General features: G+C 40.9%; 3 protein-coding genes across 3 annotated transcripts in view; 2 read left to right on the top strand and 1 right to left on the bottom strand.

Moving 5' to 3' along the window:
- Positions 1-2,516, bottom strand: part of LOC122358502 (transmembrane channel-like protein 7) — an 11,503-nt gene extending 8,987 nt beyond the window's left edge. The window contains exon 1 of the mRNA XM_043258360.1: positions 2,340-2,516. Coding sequence (XP_043114295.1) covers positions 2,340-2,358 — 19 coding nt within the window. The 5' untranslated portion in view covers positions 2,359-2,516. The remainder of the gene's footprint in view (positions 1-2,339) is intronic.
- Positions 2,517-3,719: 1,203 nt separating this feature from the next.
- Positions 3,720-7,069, top strand: wfikkn1 (WAP, follistatin/kazal, immunoglobulin, kunitz and netrin domain containing 1). Its single transcript, XM_043245650.1, has 2 exons — positions 3,720-3,878; positions 5,564-7,069. The coding sequence occupies exons 1-2, from the start codon at positions 3,720-3,722 to the stop codon at positions 7,067-7,069; spliced, it is 1,665 nt and encodes a 554-aa protein (XP_043101585.1).
- Positions 7,070-8,086: 1,017 nt separating this feature from the next.
- On the top strand, positions 8,087-24,458 carry zmp:0000001082 (integrin alpha-D). The gene is made up of 31 exons (XM_043253878.1): positions 8,087-8,318; positions 8,961-9,075; positions 9,174-9,268; positions 9,346-9,404; positions 9,491-9,605; positions 9,789-9,919; positions 10,032-10,174; positions 11,129-11,279; positions 11,863-11,998; positions 12,076-12,149; positions 12,549-12,672; positions 12,753-12,895; positions 13,240-13,386; positions 13,531-13,722; positions 13,846-13,976; positions 14,108-14,256; positions 14,436-14,602; positions 14,675-14,797; positions 14,914-14,984; positions 15,096-15,237; positions 16,284-16,382; positions 16,699-16,781; positions 18,997-19,077; positions 19,506-19,584; positions 19,713-19,817; positions 19,892-19,924; positions 22,456-22,566; positions 22,663-22,764; positions 23,054-23,074; positions 23,308-23,418; positions 23,518-24,458. The coding sequence occupies exons 1-31, from the start codon at positions 8,243-8,245 to the stop codon at positions 23,683-23,685; spliced, it is 3,477 nt and encodes a 1,158-aa protein (XP_043109813.1). The 5' UTR covers positions 8,087-8,242; the 3' UTR covers positions 23,686-24,458.
- The last annotated feature ends 986 nt before the right edge of the window (positions 24,459-25,444 follow it).

The raw sequence follows: 25,444 nt of genomic DNA, 5'->3' as shown, positions 1-25,444 counted from the left end.
TTTAAAGAAACCAATAAAAAAAATGACCAAAACCCATTAGATACATTTACATTAAAAATCTCAAATTCAAGAAAGCATATGGACCAGACAACATCAGTAATGAAAACTCTGGCAAAATGATTTCCTTTGATCTTATTCTTTGGTGACTTCCCTGAGTTCTGGTCTGAAGGACTGATCTCACCTATATATAAAACAGGAGATAAATTTGATCCCAGTTATTATCGTGGTATTTGTGTGGGCGGTAACCTAGAAAAACCTTTCTGCAATATAATAAACAGCCGCATGGTGGCATTCCTTACATCCTAAATAAATCAGAGATTGGATTTTTACCAAAACAACCTACATCCAATCACATCTCAGGGAAGCAGATACCATCACGATTTAGCCAATTAAAACTACCAATTAGAACACGGATCAGCTTATTCCACGCAAAACCAGTTCTTCTGTATGAGGGTGAAAGTTGGGAACCATTATTAAAATCTGAAAATTGGGATAAAAACTTAATAGAACAAACACAACTGGAAACGAAAACAGAGACATTTCTAACAGAACCTGCAGAGCTGAACTGGGCTTATACTCCTTACACATCACTCAATCTGACACCGTCTCATCCTCGTCCTTCAACTAACGAATGAAACTCAAACTTTGACTTCAACCACAAGCTCAACATTCATGAAGTAGTTGACAATCTGTGTATTTATGACCAAAGCTTAAAACACTCCAGTGTTATTCAGCCCTAAACAGAAGCACTAAATCAAACAATTAAAAGAAAGACAAATCCTTTCAAAATATGGACTCAGGGACCACAACGTAGAAATAGAAATCTTGGATTGTTAGAGAACAACAATGATTTAAATCCAATAGAGGAAGAGAAATATACTCAGAGAGGACGATGTTGCAGTCAGACTAGCTGCAAAATATGTCTACACCATGATCATTTGCTTTATTTGACATTCGTCAGTGTGCATCTTTGAAATTATTATTATTAATATTAGAAATACTCCATGTCTGTGTGTGTGAGGCTGGTCAGGACACTACTAGAACACTGGGGTTAGGGTTAGGGGCAGCTACTGTTTGGGTCAGCTCCGGCCGTGTTAAACTTGTGTTAAACTAAAATTATAAATAAAATTTGTCTTGCCCACCGATTCTACATCAGTGCCTGTTTAGCTCCGCCCACCGATTCTACATCAGTGCCTGTTTAGCTCCGCCCACCGAGTCTACATCAGTGCCTGTTTAGCTCCGCCCACCGAGTCTACATCAGTGCCTGTTTAGCTCCGCCCACCGATTCTACACATGTGTAAATAAAGAGAAAAGGGAACAGGTCTAGACTCAATGATGCCAGTAAGAACTCTGTTGTGAATTTGTTGAACAAACAAAGCACGGTTTGACTAGATTTTCTGAAAAATGTTGTTGTGTGACTATTTTGTATCGGATTTAGGGCTTCGGGCTTAGGACTTATTTGCAGGTTGTGTCAAAAAGTAGCTGGTCTCAATACTATTATTTCTAAATGATGGTATTTTTGTAAATATCTTCAAAAAAAGATGGACCTTACTGGTGATTTTCTCTATAATTTCCCCATGTGTTTCCCCAAAGTTTTTACTTTTTGTACATGACTTGTGACATAGTATTCATGTACGACTTATTCCTACAAGTTACTGCATAACAAGTGTGTGTGTGTGTGTGTGTGTAAACACACTTGAAACATAATGCTGTTATAGGATCCATTTCAGTAGTAAATGTTATATGAGCAGTTGATTATGTGAGGCACGGATATAAACCGCACAGTCTCTCTCTCTCTCTCTCTCTCTCTCTCTCTCTCTCTCTCTCTCTCTCTCTCTCACACACACACACACACACACACACAGTGTAACATCAGACATCAGATACATTAGTGTATCATTAGAGAGATCAGAATCAGAAAGAGTTCAGGAGGTTTTGTTTTAGTGACTAGTGACTTTTAGAGATATTGAAATCAGACACAATATATAATACAGTCATTCAAGTCTAGACGCGCATCAAGTATGTAGAGTGTAGTCCAGAAACAGTGAACGCGTCGCGTCAGACGCGTCGAGACTCGCAGCGCCGCATAGTTTCGCTTTAACTGCTGGCGACACAACTCTAGACTTTATTGTTAGACTTTACGACAAACTTCCCACAGAACTCGAGCACACAGAGACGTGTTCAGTGTTTCACGGATACACAAACAAACAGGCCCCGAGCGGAACACCCCTCGGACCTCATCACCGGTGTTTAACTCGGTTTGTGATCAATAACAAGTAAACCTCTCTCAGTTAGTGACTCCACACATATCTCCAAACCCACTAACTTCAGACACTCACCCGCGTCAGACGCGTCCATCCGCGGAGCGAGCGGTTCCTGCTCTTCTGTGAGACTTAACGCCGAGCTCGGTGTGTTACCGGTGACGGAACACCGAGTCCATGTTTGTGTCGTAGTGTGTCGATGTAGACGAGCGTTTCACTGACCGAGCGAAGCGGTGCGCGACGATTAGAGCTCCAGCGCCACCCGGAGGACGCTATACACACACACACACACACACACACACACACACACACACACACACACACACACACACACACACACACACACACACACACACACACACACACACAGACACACACACACACACACACACACACACACACACACACACACACACACACACACACACACACACACACACACACACACACACACACACACACACACACACACACACACACACACACACACACACACACACACACACACACACACACACACACACACACACACACACACACACACACACACACACACACACACACACACACACACACACACACACACACACACTATAGCAAAACAGTGAAATCTAGTAGTTGTTGTCCTCATATTTCTGCTCTCTCACATTTTTATAAAATGAAAGAAATCTTTTAGTGTGTACCAGGTCCTCAGTTTAGTCAGTTATATGAATGTAAAAGTGTTATGACTGTCTGACATATCTGGATTATCTTTGTTTTATGTTGGTCTATTCTGTTACTTAATACTCTACAGCCCCCTGCTGGACACATGAGGAACAACAGGGGTGTGACACTGGACCCTAGATCTACACACACACACACACACACACACACACACACACACACACACACACACACACACACACTTAACAGTTTTTGTTGGATTTTATGTAAAAAGCACAGATCATTCAAAAAGCAATAACATCGACTGGAAGTTTATGAAACATGAGTTTTAGTTTTGAAAAAAGCATTAAAGTGTAAGAATAAATATCACACGCTCAGAATCTAGATAAAAATACAACTTGGTCAAACTGTATACACTTGTTATTGCTTTTGTTACAAATGTAGGTTTTCTTTAATGCACGTGACCCTGCGCTCTGTTAACTTCTGAAGGTTTCCTCGTGAAGATAACCCCGGCTGAAGCTGAAGCGCTCATAAATCAGAGCTGCTGCTCAAAGGCTCCAGTCTGTGACGATCCGGACTCTTTCATTGGTCTCGCTGACCCGAGCCGGTCAAAAGTCAGCCGAGGTGTCAGGGCCGCGGTCAGCTCATGAAAGGCCTGGGGCTCCTCAGAAGACAAAGAGCCGTGGTCAGACATTGAGCCGGGTCTGCTTTCCCAGCAGGCTTTGCATACTAAAGCCTGAGAGAGGTCTCCGAGGAGATCTGTGTGTGCAGCTGCTCCGGCGCTGGACCTCACTCATGCGGCTCTCCGGCTCTCCTCTCAGACTCCTCTGCTCTCTGCTCCTCATGCAGCTCTGCAGCGCTCCGGATCACCCGGGAGTCTGTCCCAATCACATCAACCTCAACCTGTGGGTGGATGCGCAGAGCACCTGCGAGAGGGAATGCCAGGCTGACCAGGTGAACATCTTCTCCGATAGCGGCTCTAACAAAACTACTCGTCCTTCACACCTAACCTTTCATGTACTTCTCATCTACTTCTTTATATTTGGGTGATACGGATATGCTCTTCTGCTCAGCTTTTGCTGCTTTATTAGATCAAAAACAGTGAAATATTATTACAATCTAAAGCAGCTGTTTTCTCAGTGAATGTGTGTTAAACGTACTCCGGTCTTCAGTGCCTCACGATCCAAATGAATACACTGATTTACTGCTCAAGAAACATTTCTGATTATTCTAAGCGTTTGGCTGCTTCGTGAAGTGTGTGAGAGAGCTGCGGGGGTTTCTAGCTGTTCTCCTGAATTCACACCCTGCAGACTAAACCCTCGCACATGCTGCGCTTTTACACACACACACACACACACACACACACACACACACACACACACACACACACACACACACACACACACACACACACACACACAGACAGAGATTCACACTCAGACAGGAAGTGTTTTGCAAAATCGTCTCGTTCTAAAACAAGCTTTACCATATGTTGAGTCTGTGTGTGTGTCGTTCACAGGGCCGTAGTGAGAAGTGTGTGTGTGTTCTCAGATCAGTATAATACATGTGTGGGTGAGTTGCATTTTGAGAAGAGCTAAACCAGTCTGTGTGTCTGTGAATGCATGTCGTACGAAAACAAATGCTGTTGCCTTCTTCGAAGTCAAAATCGAATATTTTTTGTGTCAAAAGATGATCAAAAGTTACACACAAAACCCAGCCCCATGCTCATCACTGCTGTGTGTGTGTGTCCATCAAATTAGTCAGGCTATAATAACCATAGACCTTAATAAGCGTTTCATTAAATCTATGCCTTTATTCACCCTGACTTAAGGGTGCCGTAATATACAAATAACAAGAAATAACAACACTTCATCTTGTCCTCTTTAGAGAGAGTTTTAGTCAGCTGTGTGCTAACACTTTGATGGTCTTCCAACTGAAGGGTGCCAAACGTGCCATTTTTATGAGACATGGTCTGGCCAGGATGTCCAAAGTGAGCCATTAAAATAGAGCAGAACCAAACATAAAGAGTGATTTTGGAAACGGTGTACCAGCATGTTTGATTGTTTGCGTGTTTCCACAGGACTGTGAGTTCAGCATATAGTTGAAAAGCTATAGAAGTTAATAGAATGTCAAAAGCAAACCATCACATGTCCTAACCACACACGACATGAGAGAATCAATCAAATATCACAGCCAATCAGAGGCGTGTGTGGGCGGGCTCTCTCTGGAAGAGCTCTGCACTTGCAGCAAAATTGATATGTTTTGATATTAAAGCTTTTTAACATCATTAAATCCATCCTGAGTGACAGACAACCTCTCTGTTACGGAACACACTCGTTAGTTTGCAATGAGTTCACAGATGTTTGCTTTAACCTATTTTCACGATCTAGGTTAAACTTTTAATATGTCTATAAATGCCATGAAATATGATATTCAAACTCACATTAAACTTGTTTAACTTTTAATATAGAGCATAATCACCTGAGATCATTTTTGCTGTCATAAAGCTTGAATGCTGTTCCAGTTCTGACAAATCCTTCATGGAAGACATACCTTTTATTGCGTGTATTTAGGACAGAGTAACAAACAGTTCAAGGAGAAGTGATGCACGGAAAGCTAATGTGAATGTTCTTCCACAGGACTGCGCTGCCTTCGAGAAGTGCTGCACTAACGTGTGCGGTCTGCTGAGCTGTGTTGCTTCACGGTTCTCGGATGGCTCAGAGGACGGTCAGTCGGGAGCGGGCGGCGAGGCCAGCTGTGCCGGGTTCGAGTGCGACCAGCAGGGGGCGGTGTGTGAGCTGTGGGAGGGCCAGCCGGTGTGTAAATGCCAGGACCGCTGCGAGAGCGAGCCCAGCTTCACCTGCGCCTCCGATGGCCTCACCTACTTCAACCGCTGCTACATGGACGCCGAGGCCTGCGTTCAGGGCGTCTCGTTGACCGAGGTCACCTGCCGTTTTCACCTGGCTGGCCCACAGGCCAGCCCCCTTCCGCAGGACACCACGGCTCCGCCCACGACCGGCGGCTCCGAGCCCTTCCCGCCGGTGCTCCTGTCCAACCCGCAGCAGCAGGTGGTGTATCCCGGCGGCACAGCCAGCTTCCACTGCGACGCCATCGGACAGCCGAGGCCCGACATCACCTGGGAGAAGCAATCAGAGCGAGGAGAGCGTGTCCTCATGCGACCGGACCAGATGTACGGGAGCGTGGTGGTGACCAACATCGGCCAGCTGGTGGTGTACAACGCCCAGGTGTGGGACGCGGGGATCTACACCTGCGTGGCGCGGAGCTCGGCCGGAGCGCTGAGAGCCGACTACCCGCTTTCTGTGGTGCGTCGTGCCACCGATGACCCCTTCGACGACCCCGAGGCAGGTCTGCCGCTGGGGCAGCCGTTCTCTCCGGCTGATTGCTGGGCCGCCGTGGAGCGAGGCGAGTGCGGAGAGCAGCACGTGGACTGGTTCTATGACTCGGCCCGGGGTGAGTGCCGGGCGTTTGCACACGGAGGTTGCGAGGATGGCCGAAACCGCTTTGAGACGTACGAGGAGTGCCGGGCGTCATGCCAGCGGCAGGGTCAGGGCGTGTGCTCGCTGCCGCCCGTGCAGGGCCCCTGTAGGCACTGGGAAGCTCGCTGGGCTTATAACACCCTCGCCCGGCAGTGCCTAGCCTTCGTCTACGGCGGCTGCGATGGCAATGAGAACAACTTCCGCTCGCGCAGAGACTGTGAAGCCAGCTGCCCGCAGCCCAAGCGGCGTCTGTGCAAGCCCTGTCGGCCGCGAGGGAAGCTGCTGACCAGCTTGTGCCGCAGCGACTTTGCCATCGTGGGGCGGCTCACTGAACTCATCGAGGAGCTGGACTCGGGAATCGCACGGTTCCAGCTGGAGCGGGTGCTGCGCGACGAGAAGATGGGCCTGCGACTCTTCCAGACCCAGCACCTGGAGGTGATGCTGGCCCACATGGACTGGAGCTGCCCGTGCCCCAACATCACACAGCACCTCCAGCTCCCCCTGCTGGTGATGGGCGAGGTGCAGGACGGCACGGCCCTGATCCTGCCCCACAGCTACATCAGACCCGTTTCTGACCGACGCCTCAGGAAGATCCACGAGCTTCTGCGCAAGAAGACTTGTGAGATGCTGCAGAGGTTCCAGGATTGAGGGCCGGGCTCAGGTTCAGGGTTTTTATCTAATTATGTTGTTTTGATGTAACATCTGACAGATATTAAACCCTATTCATTTTCATGAAGCCTGATCTGCTCTAGTTCTCACATACTCCTCATGCTGACGATGCAGACTGGCAAAGTGTGTGAAAATAATGCAAACTCTTCTTGCTTTATTATTGAGGAACATTTGGCGGCTTTTCAGCAAATAATGAATAATTCAGCACATACATTTTAATCTATTTTTTACACAAAGCAAAATTCGACTTGAAATACAGTGCTTGATTGTTATACTTGTATGAGCTGGATGGTCACATGATGGATTTTAAAATCATATGAGTGAGGGAATGAGGACAGTACTTTCATTTTATTGTGGTGTACAGTTCCTTAAATATAGTTCCTGCAGTGCAGTATTGCTTTTTATTAAATTATTTTTATATTTCCTATTAGTTTATTAGATTTATATAATTAATAAGTGTTTATATAATTTACATTTTTACATAAAAACAATAAAAAAATTGTTCTTCACAAAACGTAACAGCAAAAAGAAAAAAAAATGTGTTGCTTTTCAGGTTTTTCAATAAAAAAGGTTCATGTAACCTCATCTTCAATGTTTTGGCTCCTTTATGTCACACTGCTTCTGCATTTCCTCACTTTTATAGCAACTTACACAAAATCAGCTTTATTATAAGCAGTATTATATATCAGATTATTAGGGATACAAAGGTTTTTGAAGTTTCAAAAAGAAGCGTGAAGAAAATAAAGCAAAAGTCGACACTGTGTTTCTGAGGATAAACGTTTTTTCTTATCCTTTTCATTGAAAGCATTTTTACCACAATGCCTTAGTTCCCTTTTTCTGATGCAGTGTGTGTGTGTTTTGTGTGTTAAAGTTTGTGTAGATCTATGTTGTTGCACAATGTCCAAGTTTGAGACAAGTGAAACTTGCTAAAAGACATCTGTGTGTGTGTGTGTGTGTGTGTGTGTGTGTGTGTGTGCATTAAATACACCCTTCCTGTGATGCATACTGATGTTTAGGTATGTTTTTCTCAGAAATGAGTATTATTGCGAACTTCAGAATTTAATGCACAGACACACTGCTGCTGTGAGAAACACACACACGCCCTGCATGAGAAACATCGTGTGAAGGAGGAAATGAGTCGGTCGTGAAGAAATGAACAGGAAGATGTGTGTGACACAGACGAGCAGCAGCAGGATGGAGAAGCTCGGCTTGATTCTCTTCATGTGGGGTAAGAGATGCCCTCGAACTTTCACACCACTCAGAAATACAATAGCTTGCTCAGTTTACTTGTAGTCCTTGTACTAGTTTTTATAAACCAACTGAAGGCTGACGTGTGCATTTAGATCAGTTTGTTTGTTTGTGTGTGTGTGTGTGTGCGTGTGTGTGTGTGTGTGTGTGTGTGAAAGAGAGAGAGCAAGAGGGGAGGGTGGGAGAGATACTTACATTACAAATTTACATTATTATGTTAAGTTCAGGTGATGGAGCTCAGCGCTATGTGTGTGTGTTGGAAACAGGGTGTGGTGGTTTGGTGGCAGGAACTCACACACACACACACACACTGGTCTTTTCTTGATGTTGCAGTTTTGTTGATGGTTGTGATAATATTTTTAGTTTAACATCAGACTTCAGATGAATGATGCTGATGTCTGTTTGTGAACATGTCCGGTAGAAACACGCACACACACACACACACACACACACACACACACACACACACACACACACACACACACACACACACACACACACACACACACACACACACACACACACACACACACTCACACACACACACACACACACAGGACCAGAATGAATATCTATGTTGGTTTGTGCTGGTCATTCATTTTAATAGCTCTGTCTTCTCCAGCGTCTCTTTCTGAAGCCTTCAACATCGACACTGAACATCCAGTGAGGTTTAACGGCACGCCAGAAGATTTCTTTGGTTACAGCCTCTATCAGACAGAGTTTGGAAGCAGGAAGCAGTGAGTCACACACACACACACACACACACACACACACACACACACACACACACACAGGTTCAGAATGTCTGACTGATGGTGCGGTGTGTGTTTCTCAGGATTATTGTTGGAGCTCCATTAGAAGGGAACAATACAGGGGAGATGTACAGCTGCTCTTTAGATCCACAGTCCTGCACACGGCTGCAGCGGTCAGGTATCTTCTCTCAGTGACCGCTGTGGACTTTCACTGCTTTAATACTGAGCTGATCATCTTCTGCTGGTCTTTGACAGGTTCAGAGAACATCCGCTTCTTCAGCATGTCTGCCGCTGTGTCATCTGCTGCTCTGATCGTAAGTTCACCGGCTCTGACGGACAACGCCTTTATGACATGCTAATGATCTGTGTGTGTGTGTGTGTGTGTGTGTGTGTTTCTCAGAGCTGCAGTCCATATTTGTCTCATGAGTGTGATGGAAACTCGTATCTGAACGGCGTTTGCTACCAGTTTAACAGCAGCTTAAAGCCCATCTCCAGCTTCACCGCCGCTTACCAAGGTCTGACGAGTCTCTCACAAACCAGACTTATGTTTAACCGTCTCAGACTTTAATAGTTCTGACGAATCTCTGAAACCATAAAACAGATAAAGACGTGATGTTATGTTTTATACTGATATCACAGATATGTTGACTGCTAAATGAAGTAAGAGATGAGTTGTGTATCCTGTGATGTTTCTGCAGAATGCACCAAGAGAGAAGTCAGTCTGGTGTTTCTCTTTGATGGATCCAGCAGTATGAAAACATCCGAGTTTGAAATGAACAAAAACTTCATCAAAGATGTTATGAAAAAGCTTTCAAACTCATCCATAAAGGTAAAAAGGTATCCATCAAGTACAAATGCGTAAATACTGACATGTAATAGTTCATAAATCCAATATGAGATGTGTACTGAGGTGTAATCATGATCTAATGTCTTTCTGTCAGTTTGCTGCTGTCCAGTTTTCAAACGACCCTCGAACTGTGTTTGACTTCAATGATTATCAGAATGGACTCGCTGAGAATAAACTCATGAAAGAGAAACATATGAAAGCTCTCACAAACACACACAAAGCAATCGACTACGTTCTGTGAGTGAAACCTTCATGTTATGATGAATGATCACTGAATTTACACTTTAAGAGGATAGTTCAACCAAAACCGTTATTAATTACTCTCCCTCATATCGTTCCAAACCGATGAGAAAATGTATTGTCAGAACAGAAATGAAGATATTTTTGATGACATCTGAGAGCTTCATAGACAGCAACACAACTGAAAAGTTCTCATGTAATAGTTCATGTGATTACAGGGGTTCAACTCTAATGTTACAAATAGAAGTCGATTGATATTGTATTTTACACATACCGATAGCTAAACTGGACCGCACTTTAATTAACCGATTGTTTTTAAAATGTATACTGAATAAAAAATAAATACAAATAAAAACAGAACAGACCCTTCACAGCCACTCCAGCAGCAGATGCAACCCTGTAAAAATATCCGTGTTTCATCCGATTTTAGCCGATAACCGATAATTCCAATAATCATCGACCTATAGTTACAAAGCTACAAGAATACTTTTTGTGAACAAATACAACTACTATAACAACTTCTGCTATGACTTTCACCAGTCTGGGGAGCATTATGACGCAGCTTCGTGTTAGCAGCATCATGTGCGTTGAGAGTTTACTGCAGAGCTACCTTCAATAATGACATAAAGAGTTCCCTTTGAACACAAAACTTTTTTTCATAACTTTGCATAACTTTTTTCATAATTTAAAAATTACGGTTGAACCGCTGATGTCACATGGACTATTTTATTGATGTCCTTACTACCTTTCTGGGTCTGGAACATTTTAGTTTCGTTTCTGTGTTCACGTTCAGAGAGTGAGAGAATAATTAAACTCTACTGCTGGAGTTAAGACTCCTTTTATTCTATAAACTAGAAGATAGAAACATATTGGTCTAGAAACTACAGAAGCGCATTGACAGTGAGGCTGAGGGATGTTAATCTGTCATATTATGATTTATTATTTCACCAGAAATAATCTGCTGAATAATGTGTCTTCTGGAGCCAATCTCAACGCTCAGAAAGCTCTGGTGATCATCACAGATGGAGACCCCTCTGATTATGATGATTATAATGTCCTCAGCAAAAGTAATGAGCAGAATATCCTCCGTTACATCATCGGGGTGAGTTTCTTTAAAGTGTCATGAAAACAAAAAACACATTATTGAGATGTTAACAGATATATACCTGTTGCACATTGCTTAAAACGTTAATAACTTTTCACAAAATATGTTAAAGTGGAAAATATTCATTTTTGCCCCTTTTTTGGTCTATTTCATGCATTTTATTGTAAAATGTACGTTTGAGGCCTGTGAAGTAAATGCTAGTTCTTTGAGTGCTCATTGGCTGTGTGGTTTGTGGTCTCCTACAGAAACACACAGCAAATTTGTTTGTATGAAACATTTTTTATCAGACCGTTTTTTTGAAACTGGGGACTCAAAGCAAACCGGTTCCGCGAATCATATTCTAGTTCCTGTCGTCTCTACTGTCTGTGCAGATGTGGAACCTGCACTATCATCACTTTTATCAAAGTGGGGAGATATACTTCACTTTCACACAGATCTCAGAAGCACCATAGCAAAGGGGTTTTGTGACGCTTTAAAGCTCTGGCATGAATTATTAAACACTGTATGTTCAGATGGTTTGGTGATATAGCGTCTCTAGACAGAAATGTGCAGAAATGACACACTACACACTGTTGTTCAGGTGGGAAGTGTCAGTATATCCAGACTCACTCACCTGGCATCAGAACCAAAGCTTAACAACACCTTCTTCATTAAAGACTACGGTGGACTCCAAGGACTTCTTGACAACCTGCAAAAAAAGATCTACAACATTGAAGGTAAAACACGATATTAAAAGAAGTTTTTGAACCGAAGCAGCCAATGAAGAATCCACTTCTGTCCTTCTGTGTTTCAGGGTCAAAGGAAGGACAAGGCAGAGACAGACTGAAAGAGTTATCACAGAGTGGATTCAGTGTGGTCTACCAGAAAGTAAGAGACATGTCACACTGTGTGCTATATTTCAAGTCTGGGGAAGTCAAAATGTCCCTTCTGAAAATTTCATGAAATGCTGCTGATTTGTCAACAAGCAGCGATGCTCCCTGGTGCATTGTGGGAATGTTTAGATGTATGTTTCAGTGCACTGCAATGATTTCAATTTTTTGACAAAGACATTTTTCTTCATAATACAACCCACTAATCTGATTCTTCACTTGATGTAAAACTTGTACATGTATATGTTTTATTTGCTGCTAAACATAAAAAAAAAGATCTTTCTAGGATTCAGTGTCACTGCCAGCTGTTTCTTAGCTGATGAGAAGGATGATTTTTAGTGTGTTCTCCATCACTGTGTGTAATAAAACGGTGCTGAAGCTGCTGTTTTTTCTCCAGGACACTGTGATCGTGGGTTCAGTCGGATCCAATGACTGGCGTGGATCTCTGTATGAAGTGATGGGATCAGGATCCGAATTCAGAGAGATCATGGATCCTGCTGTAAATAAAGACTCGTACTTGGGTATGTTGAAGAGTTTGTTTGTTCTGTGAGTGATGTGAAGAGTTTGTGTGTGTTTTAATGAGGCTGGTGATGATGTTCAGGTTACTCTACTGTTCTGGGAATGAGAAACAACGTCTCTCTTCTGGTCTCTGGAGCGCCGCGGGCCGAACACAGAGGTCTGGTGACCTTCTTTACCAAGAACCAAAGCACATGGACAGTGAAGAGGAACATAAGTGGAGAACAAGTCAGTGAAGAACAACCTCAGACACGATATTAGCTCTCTGCATCAGAGAGATCAGGAGCTCCCAAACCTACAGTCTACTGAGAAGATCAGCAGACCCTTCATATACCCTTCAAACACACAGACATACTCTCATGAGTTCCAGTGTTTCACCAAAGACAAACAAACAAGCGTTCTGCTCACATTATAGCCTTATCCAGCAGAAAAAAGAAGCATGTCTACAAAGAGCTCATTCATTTCTAGCCAGCATTGAGTCATTGTCTGAGTATTGCTCATATTTAATCTGTGAACATAAAAGCATATACTACAATGCAAGTTTATTTGTTTTGATTGATTTCTATCATCAGATTGGCTCATATTTTGGAGCGTCTCTGAGTCTGTTGGATGTGGACTCTGATGGAGATTCAGATTTCCTTCTGGTTGGAGCTCCATTATTTTACCGGTCTCAGCCGAGAGCTGAAGGGAGACTTTACATCTATTCTTTATCAGAGCAGGTATGCTCAGATTAAACTCTGTTATTATGACTCTTTAGGGTAACTGTGACTCCTCATCATTGTGTAACTCAGTTGGGATCGCTGCTGTAATTGGTTCTATGATGTGAAAGCAGCACTGCTTCTGTTCACTTTCTCTCGCTGTAGTATTTTAAGAAGATGCTGAATGTGAGAGAACCCACCACAGGCAGGTTTGCTGCATCGGTGGCTTCACTAAAGGACCTGAATGGAGACAGTCTGTCAGATGTGGCGGTCGGAGCGCCGCTGGAGAATGAAGGAGTCGTCTACATCTATCTGGGCCACAGGACTCATGGAATAAACCCTGAACACGCTCCTCAGGTGAGAGTTTGCCGTGCTTCCCTCGATCCCAAACTCACATTTAACTCAGAGTATGTTCCCAGATAAACAGACAGACAGATGCTGAGATGCTGTGACACAGTAGATCTGTTTGTGTGTGTTTAGCGGATCCCAGCGCGATCAGTTCTGCCCGGTCTGCAGCAGTTCGGAGTGTCTCTATCCGGTCAGATGGACATGAACAATGATAATCTGACAGATATCGTGATCGGAGCACAAGGAGGAGTTGTCCTGCTCAAGTACGACATTCTTTAGTTTGGGGAATATCATATTGTTAACTAACAAACAGTCTCTTCACCACATCAGTGATCAAGATGTTTAGTGTCATTGTTCAGTATCAAGAGCTATTGACTCTTCTCTTTCTTCTCAGAGCTCGGCCTGTGATGTCTGTATCTGCGCAGCTCAGTTTCAGTCCAAAGCAAATCAGCTTGAACTACTTTGAATGTCCGAGTGACAAGAAATTTAATGCATCTCATCTCAAGATATGTTTCACAGTAAACGAGTGCACTACTAGCAAAGGTAAAGTGAAGTTTCAGAGAGCAATAGCATTGTGGGCTTCAAGGTCCTTTCATGATCACATCTGACTATCTCTCTCCCACTTGCTTCCTGTCAGTTCCAATCTGTCCTATCGTGATCAAAGTCAAAAATAAATCTCTCTGTGACTTGAAGAACATGTGTTAACTTCTCTTGTCTCTCAGGATATCTGGAGAGGAAGCTAAACGTTTCTCTGAATCTGAATGTGGATGTGGTTCGACAAATTAGTCGAGGATTCTTCGATCCGAAGGATTCATCGTCTAGGACTCTTCAGCAGTTTGTTTTGCTGAATTCTGGGTCTTCCTGTTTTAATTTCGCCATCTTTATGATGGTACGTTTCATCTATCACAGCTCCAGTCAATCTCAGAGCTTTGGTCTGATGGTAAACGTTGTGTTTTTGTAGCACTGTGTTGCAGACACCGTCTCTCCTCTGAAGATACGAATGAATTTCTCACAAACTGAGATGTTGTCTGACAACTTTATGGCTATTCTTGATGTTCACAGCAGGACGGAGGAGTATGTCGAGGTGATTTCACAAATATCAGATTTAACTCTAATATTTAGTGTCAGTGAACTCTTAAGTATCTAAGATTCTCCAACATTCAAAATCTCAGTAAATTTTTTACTTTTTTTTGCGACTAGGTGCCGTTTCAAAAGAACTGTAATTCAAACAACAGCTGTGTGGCCGATCTGAAGCTGAACTTCCATTTTATGTGAGAAACACCTGATACATTAGACATGATATTAATGAGATATATGCTTCTGAATACTGCCACCCTTCAACAGGGTTTGGGTTTTCTATTAAAATGAGGTTTGTTCTGCAGGAACGGCACATTAGTGTTGTTGAATCAAGCTCATTTCAGCATCCTTGTATTGCTGGAAAACCCAGGAGACGACTCCTTCAACACCAGTTTAGTCCTGCATTACCCAGAAGGCCTCTCGCTTTCAAAATTTGAGGCTATTAAGGTACTACTGTCTGCATGTCAAACTAGAGTGTAAAAACTTCTCAAAATGTTTTCTTTAAACTCAATTCACCAGATTTCATTCTACTGCTTTAATAATAAATCTAAATACTCTTAATATATTGTCGCCTTGGAATTATAAGGTTCTATCTGACTTTTTTTTTCAAAATTGAGTTATTCACATTCTTATTCTTCAAGTTCAAGTTTCAAGTCAACTTTATTGTCAAATATGCTCTATGTACAACATACAGCACAGATGAAATTCCTTCCCTCTCTAACCTTGCAATCATGCAGAATAAGAGATAAAAAGAAATAAAAACTAACGTATAATAAAATAATAGTAAAATATCTAAAATATAAATAGTGCATTCCTTCCACGGCCCGACAATGTCCCTGTTGAAGTCAGCAGATTCCCAGCCCACTGTGGCAGGACACTGCTTCCCCATCCTGAAGCACCAGAACCTCTTTAAAGCTGAACTTCTCCACATGTACTGATGGACACCCTTATGCTCGAACAAGGTGTTTGTTATGAATAAAATGTGGCTATCACAGAACTACAGAACAGAACAACACTCGGGTTCAGATTAGGGGGGCCAATCACGCATCTCCAGGCGTCACTAGTATCGCCACAAGACCACGACAGCTACATGTGTGTCGTTTAGAATCAATCTGAGCATGCCTTTTAAATTCCAGGTCAGTTCCTGAAATTGGCATCAAACATGAGATTTGTAGAAACACAGGATCGCAATTCAAATTTTAAATGTGAGGAGGTTCAGTTAAAATGAAGTAAAATGCAAATAAATTACTTGAACTAGAAAGGTAATGTTGGATTAAAAACCCTGAATAGTTTGTATATTTCATTAAATGGGTATAAAAGCAATTATTTTCTCAGAATGCATCATGCTTAACTTTTTTCATTAAAATTCATGTCATTCTGATTTATCATCTTGTGGGATATGGCTATGGACTCAAAGGGAGTCAATTCTTTAATTCTACGGTTTGTGTGTATGTATGTTTGTGTGTGTGTGCATGTGTGTGTTGAACAATCAGCCGAGTCGGACTCGAAGCAGCTGTGGTGATCGGGACAGCGGTGTTACGAACAGAACAACCTGCAGCATCAATCTACCGGTGTACCGCAGCGGCACCACGGTAAGACCGAATGACAAAATAACAGACAGACAGACTTTTTCTTCTTTTCAGTTTTTCACTGTAGTTCATTTTACCAAGGTAACAAATGTACTTTTATTTGAACAGTTGATAAACAGGCTATACCGATGTGAATCATTCTGTTCTTTCGATAATGAAAATAAAACACAGACAGTATTCAGGCGTTTGCCTTTGACAGACACAAAGGTTCTTCATTTAGATTTCAAGGTTTTCATTCTGTCAGTTCAATTCTTTCCTTTGCATCGCTACCAATATCTTTCTAATATTTCTACATTCTACGGACTCTATTGTTTTCTAGACTCAGTTTCTGGGAACTTTTCGTGTGACGAAATGGGATAACAACTGGACTGAGCGGATGGAGATGATGATCACTGCCACCAGGTGAATAAGGCTGAAAGGGCAACCGACTCCTTTGCTTTTATTCGAGCTATGGCAATAACAAAAATAGCTGCCAGCAGTAATAATCAAGGTTCAAATGCTTTAGAATCCTGATAATTACTTTGAACAGATTATAGACGATGTAGACATAATAATTGTTTGAGAGGTTATAGACACCAAAGACATTTTTTCCAAAGCAACAAAAACAGTAAATAAAATCTCTACAAATATGAATGTTGTGTTGTTAAGTTAGGGTAATGATGACACACATACAGTTTAATGCCAGTATGCCACTGAATTGCAGAGAAACCACCTTTAGATTCATTTTGTTTCCATATCTCTTCATATCTCTAACAGAGCTAAAAATTCTGCAGGCTACCTCAGGGCATGATTGTAAAAACAAAATTTTAGGATGCATAGGGTTTTTACAATCGCCATGACATTTTCTGCTGTACTTCTAATAATTTACCACCAACATGCCTAAACTGACACAGTTGATTTCATCCTCAAATTCCACATTGCAAACTAAACTCTATTGCTTATCTTCTTATTACAACACTACATCTACTAAAACACTGCAAAGATGTCTCAGAATCTAATTATTATTCCAAAACACTAACATTCCTCCAAGAGGAACATTTAATCAATCATAAGCAGAAGCTTAGCCCACCCTGGCCCCACACTATTTAACAGCCAATCACAAAACTGTTGTGATATTCAATTGAGCTTCATATATTTTTATTTTTCTCTGATTTTAAATGCATTTTAATAGATTGAATCATGCAGTGAAAGAATGCACTATTAGCAGGCACTAGTTTACACTTCACGTAATGTACGCATGTGTTCTAGGGGGAGTTTTGAATGGTTTTTGCAAAATACTTGATCGTGTTATCACAGACTATACATTGCACACCCCTACTGCTGAGGCATCTCAGTTGAGAAGATCTGTTGGCTTTGCTTTTTATCCTTGCAGCACCAAAGCAAAATGAATCAAGTAGTTATTCTACAACTTCTGTTATTGCAAAAAGATCTAGAGGGACCTCAGTGGTGGGTATGACTCTGTTTATACCATAAAGCACTTTTTAAATCATGGATAAATAATTTTAAAGTATATCCACTTCTCCAGGCACCACTACATCACTTCTCTGTACTCTCCACTCGTGATCAACCAAATCACACTGCAGCAATAGTTAAATCGAGTGAAGAATAGGGCCCATCTTGCCTGACGGGCTTCTCTGAGGTATTCTAAAGTCTTGTGGTTAGTGATTACCTCAAACAGGTGTTTGGCTCCCTCCAGTCAATGACGCTATTCTTCCAGGACCAGCTTGATAGCTAGGAGCTCACGGTTATAGTTCTGCTCCACCGAGACAGTTTCTTCGAGAAGAAGGCACATGGATAGAGTACTGGGGTGGCAGGTGAATGGCTACAGGTGCGGGTGATTAGTACTTGGATGATTGGGATCATGACCCGGTGGCGGGTTTGGTGGATGATGGAAGTGAAAGCATGACAATGCATCTACCAAAGCACTTTTAACCAGCTGTAGGTGCTGGAGAACTTATTTTTCCAGCTGAGACTCTTTGGCTGCCATGAATTGGAATATGCTTGGCAGTAACGTATTACTAGTTTCTCATTTTGAAGAATATTACTGAATATATAAATGCAGTAAGCAGCAATAAACACGCACCATTTAAACATTGTAAGGAGCAGGTGTACTTTTCTCTCGCACCAACTAACATTTTGAAAATACAAACACTTTTTCGTGAATCTTAAAGTTTAAGAATCTTAAAGTCAGAACAGCTTTATGAATGATTTGCACAAAAATTCGTTCTGCTGTATGTGTACAATATGTGATATGCAAGATGTAAAACATGATAGCGCCACCTAGTGGCATATTTCTTTCAGATTTCCCATAGATCTACAGAACCAAGCGCATTGACACAGGCTCATTGAGTTTCATTGCTATCAGCCTGAGGTAACCTGATGGCTACACCAATGCCTTCATAGATATAGATGGCAATTTGGACACTGCATGGCATTCAAGCTAATTGGTGTGTAGTTACTGACATGGTGGAGTTTTCTTTCCTGTTACATCACTACTAAGTGGTCAACTCCCCAAATGTTATAGCCATTTTAGTAAAAGGGCCTCATAACCCACTTTAAGTGTTTTTTGCTTTACTGGATGCCATCCGTGAGTAATTCTGTGCGTTTCATCTCACAGTGATAACAATGGAAACACGAGTGACACAGCAGTGAGGAGGAGCATCCCGGTGCAGTTCTCTGTTGATCTGGCGATCAGTCTGTGAGTCTCATCTATCACACTTTTCTGTTCTTCTGTTTCTGATCTACTCTTCAGCTCTGAATGATTGTATAACAATCAATATTTTCATGCTCCATCACCGGTTTTCAAATGGAGCACTGTTAATACAAAGAACCGTAGATCACTTACAATATCACGTTCAGTTTTTTGCGTGTTATTCGTTCACGGTAACTTGTCAGTGATCTACGGCTCTGTATATTAAATGCAGCTCCATTTGATGCAAATCATTGCAAAGCAGCTTTGCAGCAAATTACATTTCTACAATATGTGTTGATCTAGCCACTGTGGTAAATTAAAACCTTGGGTTGTTTTGGTCATTTTCTCCAAGTTTGCGGATATGTTCTGCCCTTTTAAACAGCTTTTAAAGCCTGTCAATAGTTGGACACACTGTTTTTGTTACTGTTTGTCAGAGCGGCTGAAAACTCTGTGACGTTTCTGAACTTCTCTCTGGAGGACAGAGGTCCAAAAAACCTCAGCATCGTCTACAAGGTCAGAGAGTCAAACAAACATCTGCAGTCTCCCTTAAATACATCATTTATTCTATAAACATTACCATAATCAATCAGTGAAGGAGAGTCGAGCTGTGTGTGTGTGTGTGTGTGTGTGTGTGTCTTCAGGTGGAGAATCTGGGTATTAAAGGTCTCCCGGTGTCGGTCTCACTCACCCTGTCCTGTCAAACTACAGAAGTGACTTTAACACCTCACACATTCATCTTAATGGAGGTACATCACTTGTTTATCAGCTCATAACATCTTCATGAGTTTGTTGAATAATCATCTTCTGTTCTTCTCTCTAGAACTCAGTGCAGTGCAAGAAGTCAGATCGACAGGTAAGAGATCACAGAGCACATTTACTGCTATTAATATAATCGTTCCCCTAACACTTATTTTTCTGTCATCATTTATCTGATCCTCATGCTGTTCCAAACCACTGATTAAAAGACTAGACATCTCTTAAACTTCTAGGGGACAGATCTCTTTAAAATCAGATCACAGTGTAAGGCTCCACCTTTCGATGATAAAGGAAGCGGCGTCTAGTCAAAGGTTGTCAGCGTTTATGTCTTATGGAGCTTTCGCTCAAACAAGAATCATTTTATTGTACAGGGGTTTTGAACAGAATCACTGTTTCACAATGGATCACTCTTTCGGTCAGTGATTCAATAAACGAGGCGTGTAACATCAACTCTGCACTGAATATTAAAATTCAAAATATACTGAAAACACTATTAATTAACACAGTAACAAGATAGGCAGTTTAAGACATTCACTTAGAAAATAAGATACTTCTGAATCCTGCATAAACACAAGACACGTAAACTAGCTAACACTTAAACACTTGATCACACATTCATACGAGTTGCAGGAAGAGATAAAGTGAGGAAAGAATGAGTTCAAGAGAATGAAAATGTGATAGCCCAAGTTTACAGCAATATTTGCAATTACATAGATCTGAATAACCATTAATCACTTGATTAACCCTCGCAATGAGTTCCTCAATGAGGTTAAGATTTATATGAATTCACCAGTTCATCCTGAATTAGGAGGTTTGTATTAGCGTTGCCTTTATGTTACGGGATTCCTTTGTTGTCTTCATTGCAGAAAGGTTGCTGAGAACGTGAAACATGATGACTAGAAGCTAGATGTTAATATCATAGCTAACAGCGTAACTAAAGTCGGGCTAAAAGCTAATGTGACTAGAAGCATACTCAAAGTATACTTTGAGAATGTTATTTCTTACCAGGTCACATGGTCCAAACTCTCCTGATCTCGCAGAGTATAATTTTGGACATGATTTCTACAACACGAGTATGGTACATTTCACTACGAATTGATTGGAAGAAACATCCCAACATCAAAACACACCCACACTATACATGAATAGGAAGCTATAAACCATTCAAAAGTTATTCAAAATACATACACAATGAGTGATTAGCATATAGTTAAATGTGTGGGTTATATACATAATATGCAGTTTTGCATAAACAAGATTTAAGTCCTGTTAAGATGATTCTCAGCATCTATGTGCGTGAAAAAGGCAGTTTTTGTGGCAGTTTGTGAATGCAAGGGCAGTTCTGTGGAAACCAAAGGTTAAAGGTCTCATCAGGAGTTTCAGTGTGGTCTGAGTCCTGAAAATGGAGAGTCTCTAATTATTGTATAATGTGTTGCTCATGATGTGCTGTGTCTTTGTTATTGCTATTTGTTATTATTATCTTGGTTATTGCTCCAGAAGTGATAACATCCTGAGTTGGGATTATCAATAAGTATTCTTTTTTTGTTAATGATTTATGATGATGATTTAAGTTTCAGTGTTTGATCAAATCTTAAATTGTCTGATTCTCTCTGATAGCTTACACTGCTGCTAGTGACCTATAATTATTACAGTTTGTTTCCAAATAAAATTCTGACTCTATTAATAATTTAATCTGACTCCAATAGGAAATGGTCTATTAACTTATTGATTAAACCAGTCATAGTGTAGCAATTTAGATTTAAGCATTCTGGAAATCCCATACTTTCAATTCTTCATTTATTACGGATCTAACATTATCAAACTTGCCAGCAATCTGGTCTCACGCAGCGGTCATACTGTGATTTTTCCATAATCACCAAATCAGTTAAAACTGAGAAATTATCATTTGCAAGAATGCAAATTTAAAAGATTAAAAAAATGTCAAAGATTGAGCATACCTGGCAAATAGAGAGACACACAGCAGTCGTGCGGGGAGGTCTGTTTACGCAGCATTCCCTGAAATTGATGTGGTTCCTGTATGTCTCACAAAGATTCAGACTCAGTCAAAGGGTTTTGATGCCAAAAGATTTTATTACCAAGAGAATAAAGCCGAGTATCTCTCTGCAGAGACCTCCAGAGTGTTATTTGGTATAATAAAGACCTTTTGCTGGAACACGAAATGACCTGAAACCAGACGTAACCTAGGGTGAGAAAATAACATCTGGCTAAGACCTTATCAGAGACACCACTCACACCATACGAACTTCTCAGATTTTAGATCTTTATTTTTGGTTTGCTCTTCTGATATAGGACTGAGAGCGCATTTCCAATCTTAAAGAGACTGCTATTTTTATACCAAAATAGGACGAGTTTATGCTCTATAGTACCAATTTCTGTATATATAGCATATCAGTAGAACAGCTTGAGTTGTTGGCATCTCTCTGTAGTGACCTGGGCCATATGATTGGGGGAAGAATGCGTGAACAGGTCAGCGAACAGCTGGTCTTACTCCCAGATCTTCCTATCGGATTAGAAAGGGGTTTTTTTAGCATTTGCTAAAATGTTCTTGAGTGTCTGCTTTTAGAAGGAAATGTCCTCACTCTGTGTTTCTTCCTCTGTATTATTTAGTTTCAGGACGGTCACTGCGGGAAGTTTGAGTGTCCTCAGTTTGATCTGCAGAAAGGTTCAAACGTTCACTTCATACTGACCGCAGACGCATACATGAAGAATAATGAGAGCGTGAGAGATGAACACACACACACACGCTGTCATTCATCTGATATAAGGAAAGTGTTATTAAGAGTTATTAATTTCAAACTGTTTGCTGTGCTCTAGAGATATTCCTTCCAGGAGTTCAGGAGAGATTACGTGTTCAACATCAGCGCTGAGCTCCACTACAACACCAGCCGTTACAACCAGACCTCAACCGGCCTGAAGGTGAATCCACATCAGACTCCAACCCACCATTAGCTGCTGTTTCATCATCAGTCAGCTCCACACACATCTGAGAGCGACAGGTGTACAATACCTGCAGTTCATTTCTCAGCCTTTAAAGTCAATCAGACAATAAAATCAACCATCTGCTAGAACATAATGAAATTGGAGAATTGGTAAGCTGATGTTTGCAGCTATAATTACACCGAGAACTCAGCTCGTCTCAGAACTAGAGAAACAGAACGTTCTATCACACGTTTTAACTAGGAAATGTTTCTTCTTCACTCTACAGATCAATCCTCACAGATCCCAGGTAACTACCTTCCTATCTCTTTAGTAATTTATTCATCATTTAAAGAACATCTAATGAACTGTCTCTTTACTAGTAGAGGTGTTTTTAAAAGTGAACAATTGTTTTTCTTTGTTTTCTTCTACTTCTACTAATCAAATATTTCTAGCACTACTTCTCAATGTTGTATTTATACACCGTATATTTGATGAGTGTTTCTGTATGTAAAGCATGAAAGTTTGTGATGTTTTTCTCAGACTGCAGTGAAGATGGAGTTTGTGGTTCCTCCCAGTCTACTGCTGATCGTCTGCACTGGTGGAGGGGGCGGAGTCATCTTACTCATTATCATAATAATCCTGCTGCTGAAGGTGAGAACCAATCAAGTCATTTTACAGTTGATCTCATCAGTCACCGCTCAGATCCTCAATCCAGTCTTTGTGTGTGTGTGTGTGTGTGTGTGTGTGTAGTGTGGGTTTTTCAAACGAGATCGCCCTGGAGAGTTTCATCAAGGGAATGAAAATGTCAGTGTGGTTGAAGACGATCCTCTGATAAATACTAAAGAAAAAGGTGAGGACAGCAGCAAAGAGAAAGAGAAAGAGAAAGAGAAAGAGAATGGAGTGAATGAGAAGTCCTGAGCCTCCAAAAATCTCTCCTTATTTCAACTCAACAAAAGAGGCCTGTTTCGTATTGTTTTTATTCTTTATTTCTCCCTTTCAGAATAAAGAACTCATGACAAATAGAAAGGTATAAACAGGACGTACACATACCCTGCTCCTGAGTGATTCGATTTCGATCAGATTCTTTCGTACAAGGTTATGTCAAGAGTTACATATAAGACACAGGGTTCATTTACTTATGACTACACTTCTTTTCTTCTCAGCATGATGACTTTTTCATAGATTGTAGTCCTCAAGAAAGGATCGGCCCTTCCATGCTTTACACATCATTTACAATTTCTTGGGGGATCTTCCTTGAATCATTTCCTTGTAATGGCCTTCTTACTGGTGGCTAATAATATATTAATCAGATGTCCTTCTGTGTTATTTTTGAAGATATTAGTTATTTAGACTAAACTGAAATACGTTTCTTATTCTGCTTCTTTTTATCTGCAAATATATGTATTATTGTTAATACTGTATCTTTTGCATCTTATATATTGTTATTAAATACTATCAAAGAAGAACCGAAAAAATCAAGTTGTTGGAAGCTCTTTTTAAATCTTAGATCCAGTCTTTCTGGTTTGAACTGTAGATGATTTTCTACCCATCTCAGTATCCTTCCTTTTTTTTTTAGTTTTAGGATAATTTCTTTACCAAAGGGTTAAATTCATGTAACTTTAACTGCTGAAAGTTTCTGTCTATGTAGCAAGAGGTCATTAAAGCTGTTCAAGATCTTTGCCCAGTATTCATCTTATAACACTCGCCCAACGGTGATGGACCTGTCCCACGCTGATATTTAGGTTGAAGAGCGTTAAATCTCAGTCTGGACCACACACTTGCACAGATGAAACGGGATATTCATCTTTTTCAATCATCAAATTGCCCTTTTATTATATTTCTATTGATAAATCTTGAAAAACAAAAATAATTGGGATAATCTTCATTATGTCTGTTCAGTTGTATAGGTTTTGTTCAAGTCTGTTTTTTTTTGTAAAGGGGCAATAGTTCATTTTTCTAAATGTTTTAAAATAGTTAATTTTGCTCCAAAATATTTAATAGAAGATGTATTCCATTTAAATGTGTAATTGTTCTGTATCTTATCACTAGTATTATAATTACACAAGCTAGTCTGTGTTTTATGTATACTGTCACGTCTCTGTGTTGTAGTTGTTGTCTCGTGTCATGTGCCTTCCGGTCCTATTAACTGTATTGTCTTCAGCTGTTTCTTGTTCATTTACTCAATTACGTTGTGTATTTAAGTCCTGTGTGTTTGTATTCAGTTTGCCCGATCGTCGAGGTTTATACGTGTGGTTTATGTTCTGTCTGTCTGTATATTATTATTTTGTCCGTTTGCAGAGGATTAAACCTGTTTAAGTTTATTTTTTCCTTTATGCTAAACCATGCCGTGACAGAACGATCAGACTTTAAAAGTACAAGCGGCGTGTTTTCCTTTTTTCTCTCTCTCTTTTTGTCATGGATCAGACCTGTTGTTATTGTCGTGTGCCATGTGACCAACAGCTTTTGACACTGAGTCAAAGACCGATTTAAATTAAAGAGTTAATTTCCCTCAGACATATATAATTCAAATAACGCTTATTACATTTTAAATAAAATATTTACACCTTTTTAATATATACTTTTTGTTAAACACACATATTTATTCAGTGCCACTTGCCTAGCGCATGATTTTGATCTAGATTTCACAAATATTTAGTCTTCTTTAGACGTATAGCTT

Source organism: Puntigrus tetrazona, chromosome 1 (assembly GCF_018831695.1).
Source record: "Puntigrus tetrazona isolate hp1 chromosome 1, ASM1883169v1, whole genome shotgun sequence".
Lineage (NCBI taxonomy): Eukaryota > Metazoa > Chordata > Actinopteri > Cypriniformes > Cyprinidae > Puntigrus > Puntigrus tetrazona.
The sequence above is the reverse complement of the archived record's forward strand: the minus strand, read 5'-3'. Positions and strand labels throughout refer to the sequence as shown.

Bases quoted from the DNA above. Each gene is read 5' to 3' on its own strand.
- wfikkn1 (XM_043245650.1), top strand. From the start codon at position 3,720: ATGCGGCTCTCCGGCTCTCCTCTCAGACTCCTCTGCTCTCTGCTCCTC. The intron at 3,879-5,563 runs GTGAACATCTTC...GTTCTTCCACAG, and splicing joins GGGAATGCCAGGCTGACCAG to GACTGCGCTGCCTTCGAGAA.
- zmp:0000001082 (XM_043253878.1), top strand. From the start codon at position 8,243: ATGAACAGGAAGATGTGTGTGACACAGACGAGCAGCAGCAGGATGGAG. The intron at 8,319-8,960 runs GTAAGAGATGCC...TGTCTTCTCCAG, and splicing joins CTTGATTCTCTTCATGTGGG to CGTCTCTTTCTGAAGCCTTC. The intron at 22,765-23,053 runs GTGAATCCACAT...TTCACTCTACAG, and splicing joins AGACCTCAACCGGCCTGAAG to ATCAATCCTCACAGATCCCA.